The sequence below is a fragment of the Physcomitrium patens genome, chromosome 22 (genome assembly GCF_059467195.1).
Source record: "Physcomitrium patens ecotype Gransden chromosome 22, ASM5946719v1, whole genome shotgun sequence".
In the NCBI taxonomy this organism is placed as follows: domain Eukaryota; kingdom Viridiplantae; phylum Streptophyta; class Bryopsida; order Funariales; family Funariaceae; genus Physcomitrium; species Physcomitrium patens.
In genome coordinates, this window is record NC_143431.1 from 6,598,057 (window position 1) to 6,619,926 (window position 21,870).

Below are 21,870 nucleotides of genomic sequence, written 5' to 3' on the forward strand. Positions count from 1 at the left end.
GGAGGAGGTACATGTCATATTATAATTACTTACAATATCTAAAAATTAATAAAGACATATAATATATTTGTAAGTCTTGATGTAGATTAGAGTGGCTAATAAATAAATTTAAAGAGAATTGATATAAGAAAATTTATTTGGAGATTTATCTATTTTGATTATAGTGTTTATATTATGTAGGATTTAGATATTTAGTATAAAACTTAAAGAATGGTTGAAATCTAAAGATGTAAGTCTAAACTATAAGGAGGCTTATTGGAAGGGATGAAAGTAAGGCATGGTTGGATGAAGGCAAGGAATAGAGATCTTCATTCCTATTGGTCGAAGGCCATGCCCAATCGGCTTCAAGGAGGCTACCTAAGGCCTTATTAGGAATAAGGCTTTCTCTTTCAAGTTCATTTGAGCTTTAGAGGTTAAGATTAGCAAGTTCAAAGTTTTGGATATAATTTGAATGAATATTTTTGTATGATTTCGAGTTTTTTTGATGGAGATACATGTGTTCAAAGTTAAGGTGTCAAATTTGTACCTACTGTCACTTTTTGAAGCATAACATATGCAATACGGAGAGCAATGAAAGTTCGATGACTGGAATTAGAGAAGATACTTCTTTGGCTACTCTTTATTTATATAATTTGATAAATTCTAAATTTAGATGAAGGATTTATAGGGCATTGAAGACAACACATGTAATTCAAAAGGAATAAGTGAGTTATATTATTGATAGTAATGATTGGAGACATATCTTAAATTTTTAGATAAATTTTTAGCTAAAAATTTCCATAAATATGAGTTATTAAGTTAAAAAGCTATAGATCAAAATTTCATAATATTTGACTACTTATTTTTTGAGATATGAAGAAATTAGCACATGGATGTATGTAAGCTAGGATTTAAAGCTACTGTTAGGATTTTGGTGATATCTCAAGATCCGTATTGAATTTACAATTGAATTTTTTTGTGGTAGTCTTTGAAAGTAAATCAGTACTTCATATAAAATTTAAGATTGTTTGGACGGTCTGTCAAGGACAAGAACATGATAAAGATAAATAAATAAGTGAGACTTCTTTCAAAAAAAGATGACAAAATAGAAGTAACTTGATATGTATATTAAGAAAGAAAATGGAATGGCTATTGCCAAAAGCCAAGAAAACTAGAAACCCTTGAAACTAGATTGGAAGCAAGAAAGGAATTGATAAGAGTGAAGAAGACTTCATTCTTGTCTCTATGTATACTATCTAACTAAGGGCTACGTGACAACGTTCTATAGGACCTTCAATATGTGTTGGCTTTGTAGGATACATGCCTTGACTTACAAGGTAAGTTTTTCTACGTATAGGCCATATAGTTAGCTTGGTCTTCAAGCTAACAACATGTGTGGCACATGGCCAACTTGTTGATCATATTTTTAATCCAAAAAGTCAATTAAAGTCGCCTATAAAGTCAAAGTAATATCTATGAAGCTTTTAGGAAGCTTCAATATGAAAATACTATAGAACTAATTTATTTTTATCTATTTTTACTTACTTCTACCTATTTATATATGTAATTATTAGCTTACATGAATATGTCCATGACATTACTCCCCCTTCTAGGGACGAATTCCACGAGGAGCGTTCATCATATGTTGAAGAAATCTATGATGCGATGAATTATATTTGCCACATACTTTGATCTTTGTTCTCTTCAAAGATGATTGATAGGGCCTCTCAACCATCGATAGTATTCCATATCAAGTGGGAAGACCATCCAGTTATTTGATCATTGTTGAGGCCTTCATAACTTCCTTCGAATAAAACATTTGGAACACCATGAGGAGTTGTTCCTACCTCTAGTAAAATCACCAAACATCGGGAGTCCCTTCCAAGGTCGTGATACCAAACACGTATTTTACCATCTATTTGAGGAAGAACATGTCATTCTTGAAGATTTTATATCAATTGCATTATCTTGAAGGTTGTGACAATCATAATGTCTCGTCTAATAGGTCAGTAAATAAAGGCTCGTGAGTCGAATCCACTAGTTGTTGGTTCTCTATCTCCTCAACGTCACAACTTCAAAGAAGCTAGAAACAAGGATTGAAGTAGAATGTTATCTTGCCTAGATCTTGTTTCTTTTATAGAGAAGGTTTTCATCTTGATTTTGATGAATGTCATTGATGAAAAGCCTCCACCACCTTTTTTGTATTTACAAGATTCTTTATGGGCTCCCTTGAGCGTTCACTAATATCATATCCACTATCGAGGTAAAGAGAGTTTACCTCAAGAAAATGTTAGGCTTTTAGTAGTCACTAATTATTCAATCAAGCTTGAAAATAAGGAAAGCCTTAAGTTTATATACAAATTTTTTCTTTTTAAGAAATTACATCAAATACACAAGCCTCAAGTAACCAACAACTCCCAAAATATGATAAAATCCTCTAAAACCTTGTATACTCTTATACGGAGATTTTTCTGAACTTCAACACCTCATATCTCCTAACTCGACTATCCAAACAAACTCAAATTTTATATGAAGTACAAATGTATTTTTATTAACTTCTACAATAATTTTTAACTACAAATTCATTGCGGATCTTGAGATATCTTAAAAACCCTAATAATTGCTTCAAACCCTTGTCTTTATGTACCCGCATGCAATTTTCTCCATATCTCACAAAATATAAGTTTAAGTTCCACGAAATTTATAAGTATAGCTTTTTAACACAAAAATTTATATTTTCCAAAAATTTTGAACCAAGAATTCGTTTGAATACTCAAATTATGACTCCAATCATTACTACAAACAAAACTACTTATTTATTATCTTTGATTTGAAAGTGCCGCCTTCAATTCCTTATAACTCATTCATATAAACTCCAAAAGTAATAATACTTTTATAAAAAATATAGGCCTTAAAATCACCATTGCAGTCAAATCTTCCAATCTTCGAAATCTTTTGTAGAACTCCTCGTATCCTCAAAAGAGTAACAATATGTCTTAAATTAATACCTTAACTTCAAACGGCTATAACTTCTTCACCCTACTCCAAATTCTCTAATTTTTACTCACAAAATGTATTCCAAATCCTAAACTTTACAATTTTAGCTTGTAATCTCTGAAAGCCATCTTTGGAGTCACCAAAAACCCTTCTTAAGTTCACTGGCAGCCTCTTCAAAGCCCATTGGACATAATATTCGATTAATAGGGATGAAGTTCTCCTTTCTTTGCCTTCATCCGACCATGCCTTGCTTTCATTCCTTCCAATTAGCTTCTTACTAGTTTAGATTTTTATCTCTAGGCTTCCACCTTCTCCCAAGGCTTCATACTAAACATTTAGGTCTATATATATATATATATATATATATATATATATGTATTTTTAATGCCAAAATCAAAACAAATAAAGAAACAAAGTAAAGTTTTTTATACTAATTTCTTTGAATTTAATCTACTAGCGATTCTAATAGAAATCTAGATTTATTAATATATAATATATTTTAACTAATTTTTACATACTGTAAGCATTTACAGTTCGACATCGCGCCAATGAACAAGATATTCCAATTTATTTTGGTACTGCCTTGAATCTAAGACTTCTTCCACTTCAAACTTTTCATTATTGTCCACTTCTACAAGAAGAGGTGGAGCTTGTCTTCTTCTTGGTATGTCTACTATCTTGTATGGTTCAAGAAGAGAGACATGGAATACTGGATGGATTTCCATTGACTCTGGTAGGTGTAAATGATATGCAACTGGATTGATTTGTGTAGAAATAGAAAATGGTCCAAGCCTTCGATAGTCCAGCTTGTCACAAGGATGAGTGGTCTTGATATTGCGACGAAGTAACCATACCTTATCACCTATGTAGAATGGTGGTTGTTCCTTTCGATAGATATCCGCATTGACCTTTTGTTGTTCTTCAGCTTCTTTTAATTGCACCTTCATCATTGCATGTAGCTCTGACAAATGTATTTCCAAATCTTTTGTAGCACAATTATCAACTTTTGAAAATTCAAAAGTATCAAGTTGTGGATGATAACCATAATTAGTAAAGAAAGGTCTTTGTTTTGTAGAAGAATGTACCGTGTTATTGTAAGCAAACTCTATCAATGGCAAAAGAGTTGTCCAATCATCTTGTTGGTAGTTAATGGTACATCTTAAATACTACTCCAAAACTTGATTGACACACTCCGTTTATCCATCAGTTTGAGGATGGAATGTCGAAGATAATTTTATATCTACTTTTAGAATCTTAAAAAGAGTCCCTCAAAATCTTGATACAAATTGAATTCTTCTATCTGATATAATATCCTTGGGTAGTCCATGATAGCGATTGATATTGTAAAAAAAGAGCTTAACTATTTCTGCACCTGTAATAGATTTTGTACATAGTACAAAATGTGCCATCTTAGTAAAACCATCCACTATCATGAATATAGAGTCATAAGAACCTGAGATTAGAAGATCTTTGATGAAATCTATAGAAATAGAAGATCATAGTTGTTTTGGAATGAATAATGGCTGAAGAAGTCTGTAAAGTCGATGACAAGGAGTTTTTGATCTCGAACAAACATCACAAGATTGTACAAAATCTTTAACTCCTTTCCACATTTGTGGCCACCAAAAGTCCCTAGATATTAGTTCCAAAGTTTTATTGTACCCAAAATGTCTTGCTGTTGGAAAGTCATGACGAGTTTGAAGAACACGTAATTGAGCTTCACCTTCTAGAACATATAGGCGTCCCTCAAAATATAGTAAATTCTTCTTGAATTCAAACTTGAAAGTATCATGAGACTTTGAAGGATCACGAATAAGATGATCAGAAGATGTACTTGACTGAACTTATTTAATGAAAGTTGAATCAATAGTTAGTGTTGATTTCATTGCTCGAAGATGAAGATGCTTTGGCTCAAAGAGAATTATTCATTGTTGATCAAAAGGAGCATCTCCTTCCTTTGGTACAAGGTAAGATCGTCTAGAGAGTACATTTGACAAACCTTATTGTTTTCTTGGTCGATAAGTGATCTTGATTTCAAATCTTAACAAAGTTATACTCTAACGGGCTTGGCAACAATTCAAAATACATGCTGACATAAAATCATCAAGATTCTTGTGATCCGTATACACTGTGATTGGGTTATAAGCACCTTCTAGATAATGGCACCATTCTTGAAACGAATCCACGATTGCAAGAAGTTCTTTGACGTAGATCTCGTAGTTGATCTGAGCTGCCAAAATTTTTTTGGAATGAAAAGATATTAGATGAAGTTTATCATATGTTCCCATTTGTGACAATATGGCATCCAAAGAAAAATCTAATGCACCTGTTTCTATAAAAAATGGCTTAGAAAAATCGATGCGATACAAGATTGGTGTAAAAACAAAGGATGTCTTCAAAGCTTCAAATGCTACTTCTGCTTCTTGATTTCATTGAAGTTTTTTCTTTGCAAGTGAAATGTGTAAGTGGAGTTGCAACTTGAGAGAAGTCTTTGATGAAGATCCGATAGTAGTTGGCAAATCCCAAAAAACATTGGATATCTCTTACCATTTTTGGGATCTTCCAATCTATAATAGTTTGAACTTTCTTAGGATCTATCTTAAGTCCGTCATTTGAAATGATGTATCCTAAGAAGTTGACTTGAGTTGTGCGAAATACACACTTTTCTATCTTGGCATAAAGTCCTACATCTTTTAGTTTTTGTAATACTTCGCGAACATGAAGTTCATGTTGTTCTGGATTTTTAGAATAGATTAAGATGTCATCTAGGTAATAGAGAATAAAATAATCTAAAAACTCCCGAAAGACATCATTCATTAGATGTTCAAATACCGCTGGTGCATTTATAAGTCCAAAAGGTATGATGTTGTATTCAAAATGTCCATACCTTGTTCGAAACACAGTCTTCCATTCATCCTCTTCTTTGATGCATACCAATTTGTATACTCCCCGTAGATCTATTGTTGTATAGATCTTAGCTTGATTCAACTGATCAAGAAGTCCAGATATCAAAGGCAGCGGGTAGTTGTTTTTGATAGTGATTTTATTGAGTCCTCGATAATCAACACATATCTGCAATGATCTATCTTTTTTCTTCACAAATAAAATTGGAACTCCTGCTAGAGATTTAGAATGGCATATGAAGTTCTTGGCCAAATTCTCTTCAATATACTCCTTGAGTTTAGCCAACTCATTTTGAAATAAATTGTAGATTGATCCAAATGGCGGTGGTGCTCCTTCTTGAACGTCAATTGAGTAGTCATAGGAATAATGTTCTGGAAGAGTATCCGCATTCTTTTTCTCAAATACATCTTAAAAATCTTGATATTGGCTTGAAATGCTATTTGAAGTCTTTCCACCAATACAAACAGGTGTGGCATAAATGATACAAGGTGATCTTTCTTTTGTAGCATGCAAGAAAGTACTTGCACCTACAAATATAGGTTTAATTATACTAGACTTATGACTTTCTACTTGATTAACTACTCTCTTAGTTATACTTTGAAAAAAGCCAAGAATACAAGAATTCCAATCTATTTTAAGATTATATTTGTCTAGCCATGATAAACCTAAAATGATTGGATTAGAAAGAGATTTAATGATATTAAATATTATAAAGCTACTATAATCATTAGATGCTATTTCTATAGGAAGGATTTCATGAGTAATATCTCTTGAATACAACGGACGACCATCTATGACTTTTACATGAATAAATTTATTTTTCTTTACTAAAAATATGATATGTCTTTTAGCAAATTTTTCATCTAAGAAACATGCTGAGGCTCTTGAATCTAGCAAGGCAAAGGCTTTGAGATGTTTAGGTCCTAAAATAACATTTATCATAAAACATGGAGAGGATTCTCATGAGAGAATAGGACCTTCAGTAGTCATTGTACAAGGTTTCAACCGCTCGGTCTCTATTGTAGCTGGACAAATTCGTTTTCTGACATACTATCTCATTTGATCGCCATTGTCGGATGGCATGATTTGCTACTTAGGAATATATTGGATATCTAGCTATAGATAGTATAGCTTAAACCTTTATATGAATCTTTTCTTAGCTTTCAAAACTCCTTTATTTTGCATTAAACCCAAAATATAACAAAATCCCTTCAAAATATATTCTTTCTACAAAAAGGTTTTTTTTTTCCAAACTTTAGAAATTCATAACTCTTGATCTAACCATTTAGTTTGTCTAAAATTTATAGAATAGGTAGAATTCATCCTTTAATTTTATCACAAAAAAAAACCAACTTCAAATTCACGTCTGATCTTCTAGCATCTAAGAAATCCTAGCAGACACTCTAAACCCTAATTTACAAGCACCTCAGAACTATTTTCTTAATATCTCAAGAAACCAATACTCAAATGTCATCAAACTTATGCATAAAGTTTACTAATATGAATATACATATTTTTTGAAATTTTGAGGCAAATCCTTATCAAATTGCTCAAGATATAGCTCAAGACACAACCAGTAGTAAATCGGGTCACTTACTATCCTTAGATTGCATGCACTGACTTCAAAATCCAATAACTCTTTTACTTCAACTTGAAATCCAGTAAACAATATGTGAAAAGTGTAGCCGCAAAAGTGTTTTCTCTAGTCGCAGTCGTTGAACCTCAATTACTGTCCATATGCATCCGTTATGCCAAAAAGAGTGACAGTAGCTTTCAAATCAATACCTTAACTTTGAGTGCTTGTATCTCCTTCATATAAACTCCAAACCATACAAAATTTGTACCAAAACCATAGCCAAAAATCTAAACTTGCTGACCTTAACCTTCAAAGCTCAAATGGATCCAAGAAACTAACCCTAATATCTAATATGGCCTCAGGCAGCCTCCTCAAAGTCCATTGGTCATGATTTTTGATCAATAGGAATGGAGATTTTCATTATTCATCTCCATTCATCTATATTGGTGCCCTAATTACTCCCTTTGCTACCAAAATCCTTCTTCAATCCTTTTTCTTATAAGATTTACATAATTTATGCTCTAAACACCAAATAAAAGAACCAAAAAAAGTTTTCAAAGGTCACCAATGTCTAACAAAGGTGACTCTAAATATTTAGAAGTTACTATCAATTCAAACCAATCTTAAAAGCCACTATCAAAATGGAAATTAAAGTTATAAAAATTCTATAGTAATCTTTTTAAACAACCTCTTCTCAAGGTAATGATCAAATTATATTCTACAACCAACTAAAATCTACTAACATGGCTCTCACCATATTCGAAATGTTTTGTTCTTTTCTAGTTCGTTGCTTATACCATCTGTCATCCTAGCCTATACTATTTGCTCTCTTTCCTCATAATTTCTTATCTTCTTCTTCTTCTCCCTCTTCTACCTCTTCTTTGTTTCGCATTTTATGATTGGATGACCTTGAAATGGCAGATTCAGCGGCGACTTGTCTCACTGGTTGCGGCCAACAAATACATTCGGCCACCTAGAGGCGGATCTAAGTAAAAAGATAACGCTTGTGAAACCCTCATTCTAATTTGTGGACATGTACAAGGGAAGAGTTCCAGACTCACTCAGAAACTCCTTCTCGAATCACAAACAGGGTAGTCCAGAATTACTTGTCTAAACATCACGTTACATATCAGAGCTAGATTGTAATAACGATTGCACAACCATCCAACTCTCATGGTTTTTACTCCACTGTAGTGTTGGTTGCGCTCACACCCATTGGCGACATTCTAAATCCTGCATAAGCCATTCACCGGTGATTCACAATTGGATTCTTAACTGGGTTTTATACTCGCATCAAAAATCGCTCAAAAAAGACGTAGCTGCCAACTGCCAAAGAACAAGCAGAGACACTTGGATTGAAATGCTTCAGTGACATCACCCCTTGCCACAAACATGAAGACTTGACGTAATGTTGATTCTTCGTTGGACAGTCGAACCTATTCCGAATTCGTTCAAGAAAAAACAGACACAACAGCCAGAGAGAGGAATACAGTGACCGGGCAGGCGAATTCAGAGACATTGTAACTCAACTCGAAAACGACAGATAGCCCAGCCAAGCAGTAATAAACCAAACCGACATCAACTTCCAAAAATCTGCGCCAGGTTCTCGGAACATGGGACTTGATGGCAGTTCACAAAACGTTGCAACTTCCAGTTTCTCTCCAGCTCAACAACAGAAAATAGATATTGTTGCTGTTCTGAAACAAGCAAAAGCTAACAGATTACAACGATACCGAGTGAGTGCCAAGTACAGCGTGAGTTGATCAGCTGCGAAGTGATGTGACCCCCAGGCAGGGAGCCCACACACAACCCACACACGATCTATCGACATATCAATCTGCCTCTGACCTTTGTCTGTAAAGGATCACATGAATCAGGATATGCCGGTGCATCGCTGCATGAAATGGAAGCATCTGAAACACAAGGCAAGGCAAGGCAAGGCAGGCACCAGGTGGGTCTCTTCTTCCAGGCCTCTCTACACATGGGACCCAGTGCTCCAGATTCTTAACTAGGCCATAGTCATGGCTGTGGTTTGGGATTCCTTCAAGCTGCCGTTGCGGTGCCGTTTGCAGCCCAGCTCCATGGACACAGTTCTGCACACAAACAGAAAAGCAAAGAAAAGAAAAACAAACAAACAATCAAACAAAAAGCATTTGTGAGGGTGGTTGAGTGAGTGAGTGAGATCTGAGGCTTGCCTTGTTGGTTGCTCTGCTTTTGTGGAACTGTTTTCATTGCTTTTGTTTGTTGTGAACTCTTGAGCATCATGCCACCACTACTCGTTAAAACTGTTTCCATGGTTGAAGCTTATTGGGTGGAATCGTTGAGTCTTTCATTGTTTTTACAGAAGCTTTACATGTTTGAGATTTGCTACAAAAAATGATTCCAGAGTATTTGTTTTGAAGGTGCTATCCAGGTTCTGCGAATTAAAAAACTTTGTTTCGGTAGATCTTTAATTTGAATTTTTTCATTTGGTGGAGTGCTGTTTGTTTTGTTGAAGTGATGTGGGTGACTGTGTCTCAGTGGTTTCTAATAATCAATTGACGGAAATAATTTTTTGGATTACTAACATTTTGGATGCTATTATTTATTTATTTGAGGTAGGCAAACTTAGTGTACGCCAAGTGGCATATTGATTGTTGATTTAGACACAAATATGTACTGTTTCTTTCAAATATATATATATATATATATATATATATTTTGCATTTTCCAATTTAAAAAATTGCTTAAAATATGCTATCATCAAATGAATTAGAAAATTTTCTACTTAAAATATATAAAATTACAAAACTCTAATACATGATAGAATACATATTTATAATACATAAAGAAGAAAAGATAAATCATTTTAATTTGACTAAAAAAATTGTCAATTTTTTTGTCACTCTGACTGAAGATTGATTACATGAAGTTCAAAATGCATGTTTGATTTTGTGCAACAAAAATTACTATGCAATAGCAAATGATGATTTTATTAAACTATGATCCTATAAAGAATCAGTCGGATCAATTTTTTAAAAAAAAAACTTTTAAGCCACAAGTCCTTATATCTATATATATATATATATATATATGAATAATACACAGATCTATGAGTTATTGCCTGAAATTTGAAGACACTAATTATGCAAATTGGTATAGAAAGAACTTGATTTATAGAATAAATGTGTTCTTAAACCTTATAACATATAATAGTTTTTTGAGCTACAAATTGAAATGACATAAAAACTAATTGGTTTGAAAAAGTGATGGTTTTTGATTTTTTTTTTATAAGGTTTATTGACATTTTAACTCAAACGACAAAAATATATATATATATATATATATATTAGGATTTCCAAATCTGTACAAAATAATCATCAATTACAAGCCAATTGTGCTAGAGGTCAAAATCTATTACCACATCTTAATCTAAGAACTGCGATACAAAATTACTTGTCAAATAACATTCTGTTTTTTTATTTTTATTTTTTATTGTTGTTGTTTTTTGGTTATTCTCTTAAAGCTTTTCGGCTAAATTCTTTTGTTGCTCGTACGTTCGATATTTCTATTCTACACTCAAATTTGTTTGCACAAGTTGGGAATCTACACCAGAGAATCCTTTCTTATCATCGTAGATGAGCTTTGTAATGAAAGAAAGTCCGAATGGTTGAAAACTTGTGGAGAATTCAAATCCACCCATCCATCAATGACTTTCAAACCCCACAAAAAGCACTAAATCCTTGCAACGATGACTTTGTTCGGTATGATGAATCTTGTTCACCAATTTCACCAAAACAAGATTGGAAAGAAAAGGTCGGAAACAAACCCAGTTACAAAGTGAAATGAATAATAAAAAAGAAAAAAGAAATAATAAAAATCAGAAGAAGAAGAAGCTTGTGCTAGTAACGTTGCGCTGGGTGAAGAGTGAGTGAGTGAAGTGAAGTGAAGTGCAGGCTCGCTCGCGGCAATGGCTACGGACGCAGCGGCGTCGAGAGGGCCGTGACGTGAGCACCCTCAAAGTAACGTAGCACATGGAGCCAGAGCGCAGTGGATTTGAGCTGGTGAATCAGGATTGTCTCGGGATTGAGCTCGTGCGAGCATCGATCGCGCCCCTTGTACGCAGGGTGATCGTAGAACATGGGCTTCATATTCACGCGATTCAATGCTTTGTTGCCGGCATCCAGCCAATCTCCCGTCATGCGATCCTCGGAGTACCCGCCGATCCGCTTGCGCACAATGGGTGACTCATGAATCCATTGCACTAGGTCCCAACTGAGAATGTACCCCATTCCTGCGATGTAATTCATGTACGCGTTCTGATTCTCGCAGGGGAGAACGTATCCATAGTAGAGATCGACTCTGGGTTGCTCCGCGAGAGACGCCGCGAGGTTGTGGATGCGCACGTATGAGTCGTCGTCCACTTTCATCACGTAGTCGAAGTGGACGCCCATGATCGCCACCGTGGAGAAGTATTTCCACGTCTTGCCCTTGTTCATGTTCTCCTCCATGTCCAAGATCAGCAGGTCCCCGTAGTGGAGGGACTCCAAACCCAGCTGCAATCGCTCCTCTTCACCCTTCGGTGTCCCTATGACGAATCTAATAGACACGTTCGCGATATTGGTGTGCTGGATCCCGTAGGCAAGCCTGATAATGTTCCGTCTCTCAACCTTTGAAGCTGTACTAAACACGCCTATAAAGATGGAGAAGTTCTGAAACTCGGGTCCATGGGGAGTTGGAGTGGCGATGCCTTTCATCAGTGCCCTAAGCTCTGTCTCTCGCTCCTGGATCATCCAAGCCCGAGTTTGTGCCGAAGTCGTCACGGAGTCGCAGACATCGTACTCTACCAAGCTGCGCAACAATGGTGGAAGGAAAGCAACCACAAGCAGCAGAGTTACAAGAGTTGCTACGATTCCTACTAAACCCAGCTTCAAGCTCTTGGTCGACTTCATACTGAACATCGAGGGCACTTAAGACTTCATCCTCACAAAACTCTTTCCAAATTCCTCTCTGAACAGTCAAAATTTCATATCACTGCCCAACCTCAACAAGATGCCCCAAAATCAGCTCAACTGATAACGCATCCGCTCAGCTCGGCCTCAAATTGCAGTTTCAGGTGGCCACAATCCCCAGCCGTGGGCATCAGCAGGCTCACAGGCGCATGTCAGTAGTGGGTGACCAGAAGTGGCTGACAGAACAACAAAATGAATGAACAAAACAAAAGGAGCTTTCTGCCTTACTACGAGACTGCTGATGCAGTCTTTACTACATGAGTCAAAGATCTGATTATTCGGCACAAATGTCGGATCTCACATCATCCATACAAACTTCATTCATTGATGAAGTAGGGATGAATGTTCCAACACTCCCCTTCACTACAAAATCATCAATTTTAATACTTACTAAGAAACTACTTATACTCTTTGACTCTAGTTTGTGAAGAAATTTATTTTAGATGTCTAAGGTTCATCTCAAGGGTTTGTTATGTAGAGGCAGTGGGTGAGAGAGGAGAAAGTCATGATCTGTTTTCTACTAAGTTGGATGTGCTAATTTATGCCAATAACTATAAGCTATGAAGAGAGAAGATGAGAAAGGGAGTAGTTTTGTTAAGGTTGTGCTTCTCTTGTAGAAATGATATTCAATCTTAATCTAAATTTCTCAAATAGACCACGCCCCAAGGATTTGGTGAAGATATCAATTATTTGTTCAAGAGATGGTACATAAATTAATTTAATCTCTCTCATTTTTATTTTTTCTCTTCTAAAATGATGATATGTAGCTATACGCTTTGTTCTTTGATTGATATCTGAATTTTTTGCCATTTTGTTAATCTCTCTATTGTCACAATATATTAGAATTGATTTTCTAATTTGAAGTACAAAATCACATGCAAGTTTGTTCAACCATGCTGCTTCTCTAGATGTTGTAGACAAGCCTATATATTCTGCTTCAATGGCTTATTTCTTTGAAAGCCAAATAATTAGATTGGCTCGTAATTTAAAAATAAAATCCATTGTTGATCGACCATCAGTTAGGTCTCTTGCTCAATCTGTATCCACATAGCTCCATGGCATTATTGGTGAATTTGTATGGTAGAGTATTTGATAATCCAATGTTCTTGCAATATACGTTAAAATTCTTTTTATTGTTGTCAAATATGGTATTTGTGGTTTCATCATGAAATGACTAAGAATTCCAATAAATTATGAAATATTGGATCAAGGCTGACCTAATTGTATAAGTTTACAAACTATAGATCAATAATAAACTATATCAACAATGTCTTCATTCATAACCAAGAAGAAAGAAAAGGAGCCTCAAAGTGAATATTCAGCACTCAACTCACGTTAAGGCAAGGGAAATTATTAAAATCAATGAGGAAATGTCAAATCTTGCTTCATTTGTGGCAAAGTAGGCCATTTTGCTCGAAATTGCTACAAAGGTAAAAAGATGAAGAAGAAGAATATAAATAGTGTGTAAGATGAGTTTGGAGGACAAGATTATGCATTCACGGTAATAAATAGGACCTCTATGGCTACCATGTCAAGATGGATTGTGGATTTAGGTTATTCTAAGCATCTGATACCTTATAAGTGTTCATTTGACACTTATGAGGCTATTCCAGCATCAAACGTAGTGTTGGCAGATAGTGGTATATGTGAAGCCATTGGAATTGGCTCTATTATGGTGGAGGTGTTTGTGAATGGACAAACCAATAGAATCAGACTCAAAAACGTCCTTCATGAGCCTAAGATGAAGCAAAACCTATTTTTGGTGAGTAAACTTGTAATAGAAGGTTTTAAAGTTTAATTTGATAAGAATGGATGTTTTGTAAGAACATTGAGTGGAGACAAGGTCTTCAAAGGCTTAAAAGAAGGAAATTTATAGTATCTCATTTGTAAGAAGGTGAATGAAGTGGAGGTAGCCGTATTTACTGAGTTTACATCAAACCAAGACAAGTTGAATATATGGCATCGTTGCCTTGGCCATTTAAATGTGAAGAGCATGAGAGAGCTCAAGACCATGGTTACTAGCTTAGATCTTGGTAATACAAGCCATAATGCAAAACAACTTACATGTGAAGGATGCATACAAGGCAAACAACAAAGGGCCTCATTTCCAAAGAATGTAGCAATACGTTGTCATATTACGTGCTTTCCTACTCGAGAACGCGCCGGGCGTCTGGCTGTAGAAGGTACTATGGAGATTCGCCGATAGTCAAGCAGTCTATCAGTTTTTGACTGCTGAAATATAAACGACTCCAACAATGTATCGTAAATCTATATGGGTGCTCTTCAACTGCTTGTCGAAGTCCTTTTTTGCCCCAGCCAATAGGTCTCTAGACGTTACAGAGAACCCCGAACAACCCAAACTGTTAATCTTCAATACCGCTTTGTACTTACGATCTTATATCCACTGACTGTCTTGTTAGATTAACCCAATAAATTTCATTCACTCCGCATACTCAATCCTATAGACACCCTTTTAATCCTTCAATCACAGATGTAACTCGATTTCACAAAACAGTCAAGAGTATTCAAACCCACTTCATTAAAAATCCCAATTCACCATTACAATACTGACTTCAGCAGCGATTGCCTCAGTCTTCCCAAAACTCTACAAAGAAGAAAAATCCAAATTCTTTGTCTTTCCTTCCCCGACCCGAAGCATGAAGCTCCTCTCTCTAATCCCCTTGATCTCCAAAAACCTCCAATGAAAACCGAACTAGTAACCTTGCAAAAGCTTTCTGCCTGCTCCCTCGATTCCCCTTCAAACTTATTCTCCCCCTAACCTTATCCTCTTGAATTCCTTCAATCTTTCGTCTTGGATCCGAAATTGGCTCCCGCCGTCAGAGCTTAGATCCGAAATTGGCTCACGTCATCAAGGCCTTCTCCTCCGTTTTTACCTTTAAGAGATCCATTTACCGCAAACAACGTTCCCTGAAACGGCACAAAGAACACGACAGCCTGAAACAAAATCGAAACCCCGTACTCGGGTCTACATTGAGTCGCCCGACCAATTCAGGTCCCATATTGAAAAAGATGCCCGTAGTAACCTGGATGTTCACATAATTGGATCAAATTAGTCCTCACGTTGTCGTATTACGTGCTTTCCTACTCGAGAATGCGCTGGGTGTCTGGCTATAGAAGGTAGTATGGAGATTCACCGATAGTCAAACAGTCTATCAGTTTTGACTGCTGAAATATAAACGACTACAACAATGTACGGTAAATCTATACGGATGCTCTTCGACTGCTTGTCGAAGTCCTTTTTGCCCCAGCCGGTAGGTCTCTAGACGTTACAGAGAACCCCGAACAACCCAAACTGTTAATCTTCAATGCCGCTTTGTACTTACGATCTTATATCCACTGACTATCTTGTTAGATTAATCCAATAAATTTCATTCACTCCGCATACTCAATCCTATAGACACCCTTTTAATCCTTCAATCACAGACGTAACTCGATTTCACAAAACAGTCAAGAGTATTCAAACCCACTTCATTAAAAATCCTGATTCACCATTATAATATTGACTTCAGCAACGATTGCCTCAATCTTCCCAAAACTCTATGAAGAAGAAAAATCTAAATTCTTTGTCTTTCCTTCCCCGACCCGAAGCATGAAGCTCCTCTCTCTAATCCCTCCTTTCAAAACTATCCAATGAAAACCGAACTAGTAACCTTGCAAAAGCTTGAAAACTAGCTTCCCCCGATTCCCAAAGAAAAAAAAAAACCCCCCTTCAAACTTATTCTTCTCCTAACCTTATCCTCTGAATTTCTTCAATCTTCCGTCTTAGATCCGGAATTGGCTCCCACCGTCAAGCTTGGATTCGAAATTGGCTCTTGCCGTCAGAGCTTTCTCCTCCATTTTTACCTTTAAGAAATCCATTTACCGAAAACAATGTTCCTTGAAACGGCACAGAGAACAGGACAGCCTGAAACAGAATCGAACCCCATAATCGGGACCACATTGAGTCGCCCGACCAATTCAGGTCCTATATTGGGTAAGATGCCCGTAATAACCTGGATGTTCCGTAATTGGGTCTGCATTGGGTTGTCCGGCCAATTCAGGTCTCATATTGGGTAAGAGGACCCGGATTGGATTCTCGAAATTGGATCCAATTGGCTCTTCGAACCCGTCGTGTGAATTGGTCCTTCTCTTCCTGCTGACTCCCGTTATTGGAATTGAATGGAGCATTTCAGTATGCCCCGAATGACTGTAACGGGGTGACTGAACCTGGCCACTCAGTATTTGTACAGGAGTTGGTCGATGCTCCCAATATTCGAGGTAACTGAATATTAATAAAATTCCCCTTTCTTTTTATTTTCACTGTATACTCGTATTACAACACGACATCCACCCCCTCTGAACCTGTGCATCCTCCGGTATGCACCAATTTACCCAATTGCTGTTTGATTCAGAAAATATATCCTCTACGTCTTTGTCCAGTTCGTCTTCGTCACCTTCATTATCCAAATCACTTTCATCTTCTTGCTGCGGAATCTCTATACCTTCATTAAGGTCTTCCATATTCATCTCTGCGTGTCTTCGTTTAAATATTTTTACTCGCTTCCCTGCAATTGGTATTTTCAATTTTGTACCATCTAACTCCCGTAATGAGTAAGTCACATTATCATGAACAGTTCTTACCACATATGGTCCAAATCAACGTTTTGAGAATTTTCGCAAAGTACTATGTTGATTATCCAGACTATTGTCATAAACAAGTACCCAGTCACCTTCCTCGATTGCTTTTGGTGTCAATCGATGTTGCTTATCGAATCGCGCCTTGTTTTGTAACCTTGCTCTTTTTAACCTTTCCAATGCTATCAAGACATCTTCCGTTCTTTGCTCCAATTGTCGAATCCTAATAGCCAGAAGTTCTTCTCTTGTCAATCCATCTTCCTATAGTAGCATACTCCAAGTAAGTACCTTTTCTTCAATCGGCATAATTGATTTTTGACCTGTCATAAGTTCTACTGGCATATATCCTGTCACCGAACTATGTGTTGTTCGATTAGCCCATAATGCAAATGACAATAGCCGTGGCCACTCTTTAACTTTCCCATTACAAGCTTTAACCAATGCTTTCACAATCGGCGGGTGACCGCGTTTGCTTTTTGCATTCCCTTCCAGATTATAAGCAGTAGTCAGTGATAGTTTAACTCCACATCTTTCAAAGAACTTACGAGCTTCTTGTGCATTTAATTCTCCACGATCTGCAGTGATTTTTCCTACGCACATGTAACGGCAAATGACATCTTCAAGCAGAAACCTACAAATCTCCTCTGTAGATTTTGTCCTCAATGCTCTTCCTTCTACTTGATTTGATAAATCTTCACGAGCTAAAACCAAATATCTCATCTGCCATAACCCAACTGGCATAATAACCAAATCAACAACCCATTTAAAATGAATAGCCAGAGGATACGTAGGATGAAGACCATCTCGATGTCGGATATTAGAATACGATTGACAGATTTCACATGACTCTACAAATGAGAGCACATCTCGATACATATTTTTCTACCAATATCGTTCCTTGAGTTTAGCAAAAGTAGCCCAGATTCCTCTATGCCCTGCCCATAAACTATCATGAAACTCCTTTAATAATTTTAGTTTTTCTTCCCTTTTGCCTATCACTCATTGTCGCATCCCAATTCCTTTCTTCGGTCTCTTCCATAAGAATCCATCTCGAAGTAAAAATCCATATGCTTTTTTTCTTATTTGTTTGAATTTTTCTGTAGACCAATTCCCCTGCTTAGTCAAGGTATTCAAATAATGACCAATATCTAATAATTTTCCTTCATAAGATTCTTCAAGAAATAGCTTGTCTTCTCTGTTGAGATTTGATATTGAATAGAATTTCAATCCGACATCATCAATGTCTTCAACCATTTCGTCCTCCCTCTCGTATCTTGCTCGAGATAGCATGTCTGCTACTAAATTGTCCTTCCCAGTGATATGCTTAAATTCTGGATTTAGTGACTTAATATAAGCAATCCATCTCAACATTGCAATATCTGGCGTTGAACAGTTAATAATCATTCCAAGCAATGGCAAGTAAATTGTTTCAATTACTACTACTGCCCCAATCAAATAGTCCTTTTCAGCTTTCATAGCCGAAACGACTCCCCAAAGTTCTCTTTTGACTTGCAAATATGCACGCTGACGAATACTTAAAACTTTAGCCCCAAATCGAACTGCAAATCTACTCCCATTTGAATCATCTTGACCCACAGCCCATCCAACGGCAATTGGACTAGCGTCTACAGTAAGAATCACTGGTCTATTGCACTTATAATCAACCTTTCTCAATATTGGAGGTGACATCAATAATTTCTTCAATCTTTGCATTACCTGAATATGCCTTTCTTTCCATTTAAATCGGTAACCCTTGCGTAACAGTTCATATAATGGATCCGCTATGTGAGCAAAATGAGGGATCCAGATTCGATAAAATACACATGCACCCAAAAACCTGCGAACCTCTGTTAAAGAATCACAATCCTCTTTCATCCTTCCAATTGCATCAACTTTAGTCGGATCTTGTTTTCTTCTGTAAGATCCACAGAAATGTCCAACAATTACAACCTCTCGTACTCTAAATACGGACTTCATACCCGATAATGTAAGATGAACTTCTCCAAGCCGAGTTAAAATCTTTTCACAATCTTGTATATGATCAACAACATATCTGCGACACCCCCTCGTATCTAAAGTTTCATCCTTGTCTCCTTCTCTGCACCCTTTTATAAGAACATCATCTAGAAAAGGCATAGTCTTTTCCGGAATAAAATCTCTCAATACCTTATTCATCCCATTCATCATATGCGCAAATGAGTTCGTCGCACCTTGAGGAAGAGTGCACATTCTAACCAATCCAAGTGGTGTCCTCATCGTTGTCATATCTCTACTTCCTTCGGTAAGTTGAAATTGATCATAACCTGAATACAAATTACCCATTGAATAGATTGCCCTTCCAACAAACGCCTCAGCAAATTCATCCACAATAGGTCCAATTCCTGCATTCCTGACAGTTACAGCATTCACCGGCTGCATATCTTGAATAAACCGTAGTGACCCATTCTTCTTAGGTACCGTAAACCATCGACTAGAATACAGCGCAAATGAAGGTTTCAATATTTTCATCTTTATCTTTTCTTTCAATAGTTCCACCAATTTAGGTAAATGTGCCCTCGATACTGGAATCGGTCTTAGATTCCAAGGTACATGCGGTACAGTGAAGATAACCATAGGTGTTATAATATTTGGATCCACACACCTAATTTCATGAGATTCGAAGGCAAACGATCTACCTTGTTTAGCCAACATCTTTTTGAAGCAAGTAATTTCCTCCGGCAATAAAGAACCATCAGAACCAATCTTCAATTCTTCAAAAGTCTCTTCAGTAAACTGATGTCCAATACTCATTGGATCTCTTAAACTTGCTTCTTTTGATGCTTCTCCCATTTGTTCTTTAGAATCCTCTGGTAATGGTCCGACAACAGGCTTTACCTTCTTATCTGCCGTTTTATATCTCGTCTCTACTATGACTTCTGGTGCTTGAAAAGATTCAAGCATGGTATAAACCTCTCTCGAATGAATCTCAACAATCTTATCATTATCCCCTAACCCAATAGATGTAATCAATTCCAATGAATCTTCCAGTCCATTTTCTTCATAAACACCCAAAATCCTCTCATCATCTTGCAATGCACCTATCTTGCGTAATTGTCCTTCAATATTATATAATATTTTTCTTTCTTTTCTTTTAAAATCATCAACTTTCTTATACATAATATTTCCATTCTCCAATATATCAATAAAACTCGCATCAAAGGCACCTTCATCTCGCGAGAGTACCTCCTCTTTTGTACCTCCATAATCTCGCTTTACAGTGGTACCTCCCCAAAATCATTAAATCCTTCAACAATCTTTGGCAATGGTTTCTCCCTCAACCTATCTCGATTCCGTTCATGGTTAGGAGGTACTGTTAGAAATTGTACAGCTTTCCTTCCATCTTCGCTCCGTACTCTTGCATAAGCACAACCATCGTCAAGTACTTTTGTTTCCATCCGTGTTGCTGTGATATAAGGTTGTCCTAAAATCAACGGATAAGACGTTGTAACTTGAACGAAGAAATGTTGCTCCGTCGCATTATCCCCAATTTGAATTTTGACATCTGGACAAGCTCCATACAATTCGTCCCGTGTGTTATTAGCTGCTCGTATTGCCCATCCATGTTCCATATCAATTGGCCATTTTTGCTTCTTATAAAGATCTTTAGACATGAGATTTATTTCAGAACCATGGTCGACCAAAGCAACTATTGGTTCTTCTATATCTCCTACCTTCACTAATACCTCAGTAGTTGCCCTTGTCCAATGCTTTCGAGTATAATGGCTCAAAGTTTCTATTTCCTTGCCACTAGAATCTTCGAAACGTACTCGCTGATTTTACCCATTCTTTTCATTTGTTGGTTGCCTGTAACCAATATCAACCTCTTCTTCATCTCTACATATTCTTGCATCAATAGCATGACTCATTCCAGTTTCGTCCATTAATTGCCTCTTTTGCTTAATGTTGTCAATGATAACATCATGAAACTCCTTCTTTGCAATTCCCAAGACTTCTTTCAATGTGAATTCCACCTTAGCGTTTAATACACGTTCTTCCAACACCCCTTTCAAATTTGTTGCCGCTTCAATGTCAGAAAGTAGTTTATAAGCAATTGATTTGCCCTTATCTTTTGTCTCCGTTGTTTTTTCTCCCAATGATGATGGGGTATCCTTTACAGGCAATTCTTGTGAAGCTGCCTCACGAGCCTTGTCTCCTTGAGTTTGCCTCTTAAAAGAATTTCCTTCTCTAGTATCATCAAAATTTCCTCGTTTCTTTTCTTCCATCAAAGCTTTATGTTGGCTCTTAGCAATATATGCATGAACTGAAAGAGACTCAACAAGATCCTCCCAACCTGTTCTACCTCATATTGTAGCTGCAGTTCTCAATAACGCTTCTCGAGGTAATTTCCCTTCTTGCATTGTAGAAACGGCAGAAGCCCAAAACTCACTAGTTTCCGTACTTCCACCAATTTCATCATCTACTCTAGCACCATAACTTGCACTTTCTCTTGCTACTGTTTCATGCTCTTTTAAGTAATCTTGAATAAATGCTCTCATTCCTCCTTTGCCAAAATTGGTTTGAAGAAGATCCTCCCTATCTTTCAATGCTATCTTCCCATCTTTCCAGCAAATAATTCCCTGCCGTATCATATTATTAAATTCATTGCAATCTTTTCTAGTGTGTGAAGCATCATCACACCAAATGCATCTTTGTACATATCCTTATTTTGAAACATTCTTCGAATTATTTATAGAAGTATTCTCTTCAAGTCTTGCCAATTTGATTTGAAGATCTCGCATTCCTCGTATA

General features: G+C 36.5%; 1 protein-coding gene across 2 annotated transcripts; it reads right to left on the bottom strand.

The window, feature by feature from the left end:
• Nucleotides 1–10,766: 10,766 nt before the first annotated feature.
• On the bottom strand, nucleotides 10,767–12,651 carry LOC112274831 (uncharacterized). 2 transcript variants are annotated; one of them, XM_024504625.3, is made up of 2 exons: nucleotides 12,479–12,633; nucleotides 10,767–12,286 (listed from the first exon to the last, which is right to left on the bottom strand). In XM_024504625.3, exon 2 carries the CDS (start codon nucleotides 12,226–12,228, stop codon nucleotides 11,410–11,412), a length of 819 nt encoding a protein of 272 aa, XP_024360393.1. In that variant the 5' UTR covers nucleotides 12,229–12,286; nucleotides 12,479–12,633; the 3' UTR covers nucleotides 10,767–11,409. The 2 variants fall into 2 exon arrangements, with proteins under 2 accessions (XP_024360393.1, XP_024360392.1); XM_024504624.3 differs by having other exon boundaries at nucleotides 10,767–12,651.
• Nucleotides 12,652–21,870: the final 9,219 nt, after the last annotated feature.

Excerpts from the sequence above, each read along its gene's own strand:
- LOC112274831 (XM_024504624.3), bottom strand. The coding sequence starts at position 12,396 with ATGTTCAGTATGAAGTCGACCAAGAGCTTGAAGCTGGGTTTAGTAGGA.